The sequence below is a fragment of the Phoxinus phoxinus genome (assembly GCF_949152265.1).
Source record: "Phoxinus phoxinus genome assembly, chromosome: 10".
Classification (NCBI taxonomy): Eukaryota; Metazoa; Chordata; class Actinopteri; order Cypriniformes; family Leuciscidae; genus Phoxinus; species Phoxinus phoxinus.
This window is the reverse complement of record NC_136885.1, coordinates 19,171,735-19,183,913: the sequence shown is the minus strand read 5'-3', so window position 1 is coordinate 19,183,913 and position 12,179 is coordinate 19,171,735. Positions and strand designations below refer to the sequence as shown.

The 12,179-nt window shown below is 36.5% G+C and overlaps 2 protein-coding genes across 3 annotated transcripts; both read right to left on the bottom strand.

Annotated features, from left to right (window-relative positions):
* Positions 1–3,723: 3,723 nt before the first annotated feature.
* On the bottom strand, positions 3,724–5,549 carry s100a10b (S100 calcium binding protein A10b). 2 transcript variants are annotated; one of them, XM_079625689.1, is made up of 3 exons: positions 5,184–5,549; positions 4,495–4,640; positions 3,724–4,151 (listed from the first exon to the last, which is right to left on the bottom strand). In XM_079625689.1, exons 2-3 carry the CDS (start codon positions 4,633–4,635, stop codon positions 3,984–3,986), a joined length of 309 nt encoding a protein of 102 aa, XP_079481815.1. In that variant the 5' UTR covers positions 4,636–4,640; positions 5,184–5,549; the 3' UTR covers positions 3,724–3,983. The 2 variants fall into 2 exon arrangements, with proteins under 2 accessions (XP_079481815.1, XP_079481816.1); XM_079625690.1 differs by having other exon boundaries at positions 5,180–5,407.
* A 2,024-nt stretch (positions 5,550–7,573) lies between these two features.
* Positions 7,574–12,115, bottom strand: krtcap2 (keratinocyte associated protein 2). The gene is made up of 5 exons (XM_079625688.1): positions 11,948–12,115; positions 10,665–10,819; positions 10,465–10,528; positions 9,773–9,839; positions 7,574–7,896 (listed from the first exon to the last, which is right to left on the bottom strand). The coding sequence occupies exons 1-5, from the start codon at positions 11,949–11,951 to the stop codon at positions 7,779–7,781; spliced, it is 408 nt and encodes a 135-aa protein (XP_079481814.1). The 5' UTR covers positions 11,952–12,115; the 3' UTR covers positions 7,574–7,778.
* Positions 12,116–12,179: the final 64 nt, after the last annotated feature.

Here is a 12,179-nt window from a genome sequence, read left to right as displayed (position 1 = left end):
GTAACACGTATTAAAAAAGTGTAACCAAAAATTATAATATACTATAGGGGCCTAATAAAGTAAAAAAAAAAGAAAATAACACAAATAAATTGCAAAATTATAATTGGTGTCACTTTATCTGACATAAAAATGTTGGAACAAATGTGTGTATGTTAGCATGTCAGTTTTAAAATAATTCATCAAAGACATTCAGCAAAACAGCGGTCTAAATTTAACCTACAGACATGTTTGATTTTATCTGTGGAGAAAAAAAAGAATTGTTGGGTTACTTGTCTACGAGACAGTGAAATAATAAAGTAGGAGAGAAGAGGAAGAGCGAGGTGATGGAAGAACTCATGCCGTGTGGAATACTGCTGACATCTAGTGATCACAATCCTGAACTATAACTATAGATATTAATAACTGGTGACATGTGACATTTAATTTGACAACATTTTAAGGATGTGTAGTGCAAATATCTTTATATTATATAATTATACTTCCATTTTAGTTAACTTTCTTTCCAGTGCAAAACAATAGTAGGCTACATAAAAAAACAGCTAATAAAGAAAATATAAAATATATATTTTATATATATTACCTGTTTTTTTATGTATTGTTGTTTTGCACTGGAAAGGAAATATTGCACTCAAATAATGCATTCAAGCAATACAACACCTGTATATATGCACAAGGAAAATGGCTAATGTAGTTTTCACCACAAATTCTGCTGTTAAACACAATTAAGTTGAAATGATGCAGGTTGAAGGGTTCAAGAGAAGCAAATATTATATATGCACAAGGAAAATCTCACAGAAACAAATAAACCTCCAGACTAAGCACATTGTGCAGCTATTTCCCATTCAATTCTATATTTTTGTGCTCTTTTTCGCCGGCTGCTTGGAAGTATACTTCGTTATAACGTTAGTCATTTTCACATTTCCCGCTGTTGTCACTTGTCATCATCGTTGCTACGATACATGACTCACAATGACTGAAACGACCAATTAAAAGGGCATTCTCTGATGATGTTCCAAGATGTTAAAAACGCGACGCTGATAGACAAACGGGGAGAAATTAGTATCTACCGCACGCACCGTCTGTTTTTTTTTCTTATCATAGCCTACAAATGTCTTCGTTCATAGTCTGACATATATTAGAAGCTATGTGTGTGTCTGTCACGGATTTGCACTGAATTGATTCTCAAAAATACGGAACAAAGTGCGTTCCGGATCAGTTCAATACGGAACAAGACTTTTATGTGTCAAATACGGGACGATTCCGTATAATGGTAATAATAATTTAAATTGTATTGATATACTGATTATAATTATGTTCTAGATCTAAGGTAGGGAAAAAAATACTTATATAATTATATTCTAGATCTAAAAAAAAATATTTATTTTAAGTATAGACAAATCATACGCAGTAGGGAAAAAACACACAGCAAAAAAAAAAAAAAACATGTTAGCACCGTCTATGCTTAGCACTGGCTCTCATGACCTGATGTGTCTGACACACCCTAGAGTCATTATGGTTGCAAGGCAACGCGACTGTTTACACGGATTTCAAACACGCCCAGACACTGTTCGTGGTTCACAGGTCTATGGTGGTTTCTGTGGGCCAAATGGGGGAGGGGGTACATTTTAAAACCACCAAAATAGTTTGAATCAAAATATCCTAAAAGTATATTTTTTTATGTAAAATTAATTCAGGTACGTGTATCTACAATAAGCTTGCAAGCAACCTGCATGATGTCGAGTAGTAACGTAACGTAACGTAAAAAAAAAAAAAAGCCGAGTAAAGTTAGCCTATTCGCCTTATTCACCTCGAACGTTCCACCGAGCCTGAGGGGTACACTTACCACTTCCGGGAGTTCTCACAACGCGATTTCTCTCAGTGCAATGGCTCCTCACTGCATTTTCATTTTAAAACACAACCTGAACGTATAACACACACACACACACACACACACTACTCCGGAGTTTTCGACCCTCGTAAAGATATTTACACAATATCTAGTCGGTCTTCCAACTGAAATAAACATTTAGGGGGGATGGGGGGAGCCCTTGTCCTTTAATAAAACAAAATGCATTTGATTATAATTAACATGACAATGTGTAAAAAACTAAAGTAGCCTAAATTAACGTTTATTTTTACGTTTTTGTCAGTCTGAGGTGTCGTTGCCATAACGCGTTGCTATGGGTTGCGTCATTGCCGTTTATATACTGTCTATGGTCATTGCGTGTGACTGTCTTGCTTCGGATTTGACTGAACCGAATGATAAAACCTTCGATCCAGTTATATCCCTTAATTAACACAGCCCGGGGGATGTTGCAGTCGGTACTGGTCCACTGCTCCACATTTTGTGTCGTTAATTCGGGCAGACAGGAAAGATTGGTGGTCCACACTGGAGTTTCCATTGCTGGTGCTGCTGAATCGTATGTGTCAGAGTCAAACTTCCGGGTTTGTGTACCCCTCAACGGTGTTCGAGTTTTCAAAATGGCCGCCAGGTGAATAAGGCAAATAATGCTCCACAGATCACACAATAATGATAGACTCAAGGAAAATGAGATTCAGTAATGTCATTACAGGGTTGGATTAAATATTGATATACCTGTGGTTCAAAGTTAAATCTGTGTTTGGTGTTTACTGAATGTGATGTGTACGTTAAACAGAGGATTAAGTGAGGGCCGGGATGATATTCAAAATAGAAAGCATTCAGAAACATTTAATTTTTCCATATTCATATAAAAACTAATTTCAGGGTAATAAAATGTGTTTATTTAAATAGGCTATATCTATATTTTAAAAGTTTATACTTGGCAATGATGTAGGCTATATCATCTGATTGATGTATCAGACTGATGTATCATACTGTAGGCGCAAGTGGATTGGTAGATACCTTTGTGATATCACAAATATCTAGATATTGTTACTGTTAGACAATGAGAATCCCATAATTTATGGGATTTTTAAAGGAAGCGTGGATAGATAATAAAGGCAGTCTGTGAATTGGCTTCTCTTGGAACATTCACAAAGTCACCATTGAAGTCTGTGATTGACCCGTTTATAAAAATGATGTTTCCTCCAGTCTGGTTGCTCTTAAGGATGGACATTTCTGTGTTGTGTTGTTGTTGCTGTTATCATGCCATTTGTGTGTCTATTAGAGTTTCAGTCATTTCTGGGAAAGGAGAAGGTTGTTTTGTAGCTCTTTTGTCACCATGTTAAGCCATCAGAAAACAGAATGCAAAACAGAAACAAAAAACTATAAAAATTTTGAAAAATTATTTCTGGTAGCCTATATAATGTGTTAATAAATTGCATTATCATCTCAAGTTGAATAAATATGCTGTATGTTGGGACATAATAATACAGAAAGGATAACAGAGCTGACAAGTAATTTAATATAACAAGGCTTGTGCTTCTGTAAATATGATTTAATGCTGATATATCTAAGCAAATGTTTAAAATCATGGGGAAATTTGGATATGAAGGACAACAATTTTACAGTAAATATTAATTTAAGCAAAAGTTCTCAGAGGCTTAGTTCTGGAAAATACTCCATGTATTGTATTTGATACTCTCAAACTCAATCTAAGATGCTTTTTGCATTTTCTTTTGAAAATGTCTCCAAGAGTCTCATCAGAATAACGTCTGATATGATATCTTAATAATTTTGCAAAGTATTTTGGAATCCAGCCCTGAACAGTATGGAGGCAATGGAAAAAGAAAAAAACAATCTGGAAAATCATTGAGTGTTTATTTCCATGGTGGATTTTACAGGACTTTTGAAAATATATTTTGTGCCCATTGCTGACACTTATAAAAAACTTAAATGTGAACATCACTGGACAAAAATGACAAAACATCATCTTTTACAAAAACATACATACAGTGTAACTGTAGTAACAACTTCAAGGCATGTGGCTGAAAGTGAAAAACATTAACAAAATGACGAAACAGAAAAACAGACATTCTTTTTTGCCCTCATGTTTGGCTATTTAATTCTTTTTGACAGCAGGAACCTGCGCATGCTTCTGGTAGATCTGTTCGCAGGCAATGGAGAGGCCCACCACAAGAGACACAAACTCTTCAAAATTCACCTCTCCATCTCCATTAGAGTCCAGATCCTTCATAATCCTGTCAACGGCAGCAGGGTCCTTCTGAGTCTGGGAGAAACAAAAGATACATGTTTGCAATATAATAAAATTGGAGGTTTCCACAGATTATGGAAAAATAGTTAAATATGAAGAAGATCTGAATGATTCGGTATGAATTTCAGAGGCCATTGCTCAGGGCCCTCCTCAAGGGCAGTACGACCGCACCAGGCCCCCCACTTAAGGGGAACGGACCAGAGGGGCGCTTCCACTACCTTGCACTGGGTCCCGCCCCATGCTTGGTACGGCCCTGCCCGTGCTATAGCCTACCATTAGAGGGCCATGATCATTACAGGGCCCAGGCCAATGTTTAAAGTTATCACGTCTCGGGTGTATAATATATGGAAATCTGTACCTTCAGAAAGCTAGACAGCTCTTTCTCCATCAGCATTTTGAGCTCTTTGCGACTCAGGGATGCTTTGCTACCCTCTGTGTCGGCATAACGGTGAAACACCACGATCAGAGTCTCCATTGCTCTCTCCAGATCAGACGGCATTTTGACTGTTTACAGTGAGAGATAATGTATTAATTTTTCTGTCTCATCCCTTAATCAAACTTGTTATTATGCAAACAGCCATTATTCTCCTCCCATTGGGCAGATTGGGAAACAGAAGTGGATTTTTCCATTTGGAAATAAGCCAAAGTGTGAGTAATGCCCACCAGATGTCATGCCAAATAGATGCATTAAAAAAGAGGCATATATAAAATATAATAGAAGGCATATATCATGATGAAACTGTTTAAAGTATTTCAGAATTAATAAGTTATTTTGAACTTTTAATCTCTCTATTAAAACGTTAGATTAAGTTAGTGACACTGACGGCCATAAAATCTGTGCATATAGGCTACACACACACACCATTTAAAAAGTGCAGTTCTTATTTCAAAGTTATTTACTATCACTTAACAAGTAGAAACCTTACAATACTAAGGTACAAACTTTTAAAAAGCGCTCTCAGTCGGTAACGTAAACCTATGTTGTAGGCTATATGCCTTTATTTAATTGGCAATTTGTTCCAGAATAGTAAAAGTTTGCTTACTTACGTTGATAAAAGGCAGAGCGTCACTTGAAGATGAAAGAATGTACTGAATGTCCCGTGCAAGAGTTGGTCAAGCAGAGCAGGAATTTATACCGGGGCTCCGCCCGAATGAAGAGTGTGAGGTTGGGTGGGAACTGTAAATGTTAACTGTTTAGGGCTTAAAGTTACAGAAAACGCTGACGGGTTTACAGAACAAACGCGAATGAATGTTAGGATGTGTATGTAAATGAATTTAACAGTGCTCCTGTTACAGATTTATGAACGAGGAATTCCACCCCAATCAAAACACACCTTAAATCAGTCACGCGTGAAACCAGATAGACCATCGTAAACCAGCTACCAGCAAACCACCCTTGTGAAAAAGAAGTGTGCTTACTTGTAGTGTAGCCTATACTTCAAATCATATATTTAAAAAAAGTACTTGAAGATAATATTATATTATTAAAACAAAAGGCCACTTAAATGTACTTAAAGAGAGTAGACTTTCATGACTGTGTACAGTGCACTTTGAAATAATTGAAAATTAAACGTTTTTTTTTAAGGTAACTAGCCTACAGTTTAATTTACTGTTGTAAATCTTTTTTTTTTTTTTTGTAGTGCTTTAAAGAAGTATTCTTAGTTTGATGTGCTGACACCCAGCCCTTTCATTCCTATCCACCATTTCCTAAGTGTGTGACTCAAAACTTTCACAATGCTTCTCGCCTGACACAACACAACATGTCAGACTTTCCACTTTGAACAAATGTTAGGAGAGGAGACTTGGCAGGGCATTATTTTTAAGGGAAGGGCTGGCGTAAGATAAGATTTGGCCTGTTTTAATCTGCACAGTAGACATGATGAAGGGATGGCTCTACCCAGCACACAGGAATTGCCTTTAAAGGGGTAGTTCACCCAAAAAAGAAAATGCAGTCATCATGTACACACCCTTAAGTTGTTCCAAGCCTGTATGAATTTATTTATTCTGCTGAACACAAAAGATATTTTGAAAAATGTCTGCAACCAAACAGTTGATGAGGCCCATTGACTTCCATCATATTGTTTCCCATGGAAGTCACTGGGGTCCATCAACTGTGTGGTAACCCATATTCTTCTAAATATCTTCTTTTGTGTTCAGCAGAAGAAAGAAATTCATACAGGTTTGGAACAAATTGAGGGTGAGTAAATGATGACAGAATTGTCATCTTTTGGGTGAACTATCAGACCCTGTTATCATTTGTATCACTTTGGAAACTAAATGGAATCTTTATTATAGGACACGAGAAAAGGGGAAGAGACAGAACGGTCATGGGTGGATGACACATGGTGTTTTGAGTAAGTGTGATTGTTTTTGTCATAGTAACCATGTTGAATTCTTAGCACATCTCTGGAGGTTTTTGCCACTACAATTCTCTCATTACATTCTTTCAAGCTAGGACATGACGTTTTTTTAAGTGGTCTAACTGGCAGTTTGTTTCCACAAAGGGCTAAAACAGATAAACATCTATGCATTCATGCTATAAAGCAGCAACATGAAGGGGAGAAAACATTAACTTTAACAACTACAGCATTGGTCCATCCAGAAAATGGACGATATGGAAAATAACTATACAGAACAAATGGGCTTCCGCTAGTTTTTTGTCCTTCTGAATATTCAATGCTTATGTTCATATATAGCCTGGGATAACCATTTTGGCAGAGCACAGCAGTTTCACAACTATCTGGATTTAATTTGAAATGCATTACAAATACTTGGGTGAGCTTCAACTGTGGTAAAGTCACATAATTTTAATTCCATGCTAATTTGAAGCTTATCTGCTTATCAACTTTAAGGACTGAGTAGGTTCAATAAAGTCGAAAGATGACAATGATTGAGTTTTTTGTGCGGGGTCAGTAGCAGGACTGACTGAGTCAGCTGAGAGTCCCAGGATGCAATGTGAGGCCTGAGGCAGGAATCCAGCACTGTTTAGCATACCTAAAGGGTGGAGGACACTGAAATCACTTGGCAGGTTAGTCATGTTAAAGCTGGAGTCTAACAACACTGCAATAATAATTATTCCTAAACCAACTGCAGTTTTCATATTGCCTGTTACAGAAAATTCATATTAAAAAGTCACAATGAAACTTTTCTTTCAAATTGGAAATAGGTTTGATCCTTCAGATGTTGATTGAATTAACTGAATGTGAGCTTGACAACAAATTTAAGAAAACGGACGGTTTAAGTGGACTAGATGACCTGAGAAGTCCAGCATACGTCGAAGTCTGCCATTTCACCGGAAAAGAATACAAGTTACATATGCATGAATGAATCGTACAAAATAAGATCAATAAGATGCTTTTAGAAAATAGAAAGAGTGAATTTTCATTTTGTGCCGACTATAACAGGAAAACAAGAGTAGCTCTCTGAAGGGCCATTGATTCTTTTATCAACTTTTAATAACAAACCCCTTAAACAAAAACAATTTTGTAAACAGAACCAAAAACCACACATCTATGGCTGGTATGACAATGCGTTTAGTTATTTGTCAGTGTGGTTGGAATGGATAAAAAAAAAAAGTCTGCTGTTGGCAAACACATCAGATTTTGTAGCTTTAGCATCCTGGTGGCTGATGCCATAAGGGCTTCAGTTCTTCCTTTTGCCCTTGCTGGTGAGTTTGGCAGGAGCTGGAGCAGGTGCTGCCTGGTAAAGAGCAGCTGACACTTTGTTGATGTAGTACAGTGCGATGACAGAGAAGATAAGGCTATATTGGAGAGAACAGAGAAAGAAAGAAAGAACAAATTAACAGTGTTGAATGAGGTATATTTGACCAATTCGACAGGTAGCCTATAAAAGTCAAGAGGGTGGTTAAGTTTTTGGTTTGTTTTTAAAAACTGTGGGATGAGTCTGGTTTTTTATGTGGTAAACGATTACCACAACAACAAGAGGAGCTCGCACACATAATAGTCGAAGACTTCTTACAAAAAATACTTTATTTAGAGGCCAAATGCAAAGTCCAAACGTTTTAGATTCACATGAATGAATGAATGAATGAATGAATGAGGCATTTATATAGCGCTCTCATATGTACTACTGTACACCCAAAGCGCTTTACAATCATATCAGGGGATCACTCCTCAACCACCAGTGTGTAGCATCCACTTGGATGATGCGACGGCAGCCACAGTACAACAGCACCAGTGTGCTCACACACACACACCAGATACAGGTTGAGAGAGAGAGAGAGTGATAGAGCCAATTCAGTGGATGGGGATTATTAGGAGGCCATGAGGCCACATCATCAGTGGCATAATGGACAATAGTGCACTTGATATATATATATATATATATCAGGTGTATTCAATATTCAGTATTCAATCCCCTTCATTTTTTTTTTTATATTTTGTTGTTGTCGACTTGTTAAACTACTTTAAATTACTTTTTTTCACATGAATCTACACACCATATACCATAATGACAAGGCAAAAAAATGATTTGTGTCAACTTTAGTAAAAATAAACAGATAATTACATTGCATAAGTGTTCATACCCTTTTCTGGGACACTTGAAATTTAGCTCAGGAGCATTCCAATTGCGCTTGCAGATGTTAACCTATGGCAAATTTAATTGCATGGGTATGATTTGGAAAGGCACACACCTTTCAAATAAAGGTCTAACAGCTGAAAATGCATATCGGAACAAAAACCGACCCATGAGGTCAAAAGAACTGCCTGTAGAGCTCAGAGACAGGATTGTGTCAAAACATAGATCTGGGGAAGGAAGACTAAAAAAAAATCTGCTCCATTGAAGGTTCACAAAAGCATGTAACCTCCATAATCCTTAATAGAAGAACTTAGCTGGCCTCTTTGCCAAACTGAGCGATTAATGAATAAGGGCCTTGGTAAGAGTGGTGACCATAGCTTCATGATCATATATGGAGATGGGAGAAATTTACAAAAGGACAAACATCACTGCAACACTCCACCGATCATGAGAAAACACCTTTTTCTCAGACTGTGAGAAACAATATTCTCTGGTCTAATGAACCTCAGTTTCAGGCCTCATTTATGGAGGAAAACAGGCACTGCTCATCAACTGCACAATACCATCCCAACCATAAAGTGTGGTGGTAGCAGCATCATGATGTGTTTTTTTTTTTCAGTGACAAGGACTGAAAACCTGAAAATGTCTGTCCCCCAACAGCCACCATCCTACCTGACAGAGCTTGAGAGGATCTGAATGGCAGAACATTGCCAAATGCAGTAGTGAAAAGCTTGTCACATCTTACCCAAAAAGACTTGAGGCTGTAAAGGTGCTTTAAGTACTGAGTTAGGGTTTAAGTACGTATGCAATGTACTTATTTTCAGTTTAAATTATGCAGAAATTATACAAAGAAAATTATATAATTATATAAATATATAAACAAAGACATGATTCAATTAATTAAAAAAAAAATTTATTACACGAAATAATAATACAATAGTTTTCATAATCATCAATAATATAGTGCTACATTATCCAAAACAACATATCAAACATCATATGATTATCATATTTATGAGGAATAAACCCAGCAAAAGAGAAAAAGAAAACCGAAGGAGAAAATCTAAAACTTTAAAAACGTTTTAAAAGTAACTCACCACGTTGTCACGCACACACGATGCACCAAACCAGACGCAAACAGAGAGAGGCACAGGCACACGAGAACTAAGACAGAGATTCAATATTTTTCAGGTCAGTACATATATTAGATCTTCATTAAAATCATTCAGATTTTAATTCAATCTGATTACATTTGTCTACCAAAATGTGTATTTGTACATTATTAAGTTTGAGATTTAGATTTTTTTTCCCATTTATTTGATCGTAAAAGCAGTAATATTGCTAAAAATTATTAGCCTACAGTTTCAAAATAACTGTTTTGTTAATTTCATATATTTTAAGATGTAATTTATTCCTGTGATGGCAAAGCAGGAATCATTACTCCAGTTTTCAGTGTCACAAGATCCTTCAGAAATCATTCTAATATACTGATTTGCTTCTCAATACAAATTTCTTATTATTATCAATGTTGATAGGAGTTGTGCTTTTGTATTTTTGTGGTAACCGTGACTTTTCAGTATTCTTTGATGAATAGAAAGTTAAAAAAAAAGAAGTATTTACGGTCTTTACTGTAAATAAGTATTTACTGTCACTTTTAAATAATGTAATGCATCCTTACTTTTTAATGGTTAGTGTTTCTTCATTCATTTGAACTTTTTGCAAACAAGGAGGAGGATACACCAGACAATAGCAGTATTTAACATAAGGTTTACTTCAGTCATTCACTTACTCTCTGGGAAGATTTTGGCTTGGAAGCCTTTCCCGAAAACAAGGTTCTCCAGGTTATTGAAAGCCTGTAATTGCAGGTTAAGAACTAACACCGAAAACAGATAAGCCAACTGAGCAAAAACTTATTAACTACTAATACAATACAAAAAATACAATAATACAAACTACTACTGTATGCATGACAAAGCAGAAGAAGGATACTGTAAGAGAGCAGAGAAACAGCACAGACCCCAGGAAGCCCCCCAGGATGGTCAGCCACTCTGAAGAGCCCAGCTGCCGACTGAACATCTGCATTCCTGCAAACACCAGCACGGACAGCAGACTGGACAACACCAGGGATGTACTTGTGTTCGCCGCTATAGCAACAGAGAGAGAGAGAGAGAGAGAGAGAGAGAGAGAGAGAGAGAGAGAGAGAGAGAGAGAGAGAGAGAGAGAGAGAGAGAGAGAGAGAGAGAGAGAGAGAGAGAGAGAGAGAGAGAGAGAGAGAGAGAGAGAGAGAGAGAGAGAGAGAGAGAGAGAGAGAGAGAGAGAGAGAGAAAATGACAAAGTGTGAGTGTGTGGACACATCGGTCTAAAAATCAAGGAATATGACCAGTAATAGTACTAATACTATTACTTTATTACTTGTATTCTGTATTATACTGATAAATAATATTTAAATACTATTTAAAATTGTGTAATATTTAAAAAAAAGCTTTCAAATTCACGCAAGCGAAAATAATCCTTCTCTGAAATGAATTTTAATTGAATATATTAAGAAAGAATTAAGAACATGTAAGCCTACAGTTCTTGATAGATTAGTCTATTTGGTTCCGCGACGGGCTAGTGTTCATTACGGAAGAATTAATTTGGGAACGAGGGAAGACTCAGATTAATAAACATTTAGTCATCTACTGATTTGCATACAAGAAACGTTAAATTGCGTAGAGAAAGTCAAAAAAGCATAAACGTAAAGGAAAAGCGTACTAGGCCTCTATTATGAAGCAGGTAAATGTGCAAGAATTTGGACACGTCAGTGTACGCTCTTTAAAACGTTCCGTGTGGAAACAATCAGAGAGGCTACAATTTCCATCTAACGTTACTGTTTTGCTTTTTAAAAATAGTAAGCGCAGACTGAATTAAGTTATTGTTCTTCTTACGTATTTTCTAAGAATACTATGCCAATGACAAATGAAAAAGTATGAGATGTTTAGCAATGGTTAGCGGTGAGCTAAGTTAAACACCATTCATACTGTACATTTTTTTCGAAACACAAAGGGATGAAACAACCCAATTCAACATATTGTCAATGTTTACAAAGTGATTTAACGTTAAATGAGGAGCTGCAGTAGGCTCCTATTTTGCGTTTAAAGCCTAACAACGTTTAACGAGACCACCCGTTGTAACTTACTATCTGTCCCTTTTTATGATCATGCGTGCAAAATAACAGACAGAACAGCTCAAATCTCAACGTTTTAAATAGTTAATGTAAAAGCTAAGCTCACCCATATTGAACAGCAATAAGGTAAAGACACAGGTTGAACTCCTCTCTGTTCAGACTCTCGGGGCCAGCAGAGCAAAGATGACGCGCTGCTAACGTCTAAAACCTGTGCCAAGTGCAAATTCCCCTGCACTAACCCTACAGCTCCATCTAGTGGACAGAAGCGTGCAGCACATTCACCAGCATATTTTATATATATATATATATATATATATATATATATATATATATATATA

Bases quoted from the DNA above. Each gene is read 5' to 3' on its own strand.
- s100a10b (XM_079625689.1), bottom strand. From the start codon at position 4,635: ATGCCGTCTGATCTGGAGAGAGCAATGGAGACTCTGATCGTGGTGTTT. The intron at 4,152-4,494 runs GTACAGATTTCC...TGTTTCTCCCAG, and splicing joins AGCTGTCTAGCTTTCTGAAG to ACTCAGAAGGACCCTGCTGC.
- krtcap2 (XM_079625688.1), bottom strand. The intron at 9,840-10,464 runs GTAAGTGAATGA...TCTCTGTCTTAG, and splicing joins AGCCAAAATCTTCCCAGAGA to TTCTCGTGTGCCTGTGCCTC. The intron at 7,897-9,772 runs GTGAGTTACTTT...TCTCCAATATAG, and splicing joins CGTGTGTGCGTGACAACGTG to CCTTATCTTCTCTGTCATCG.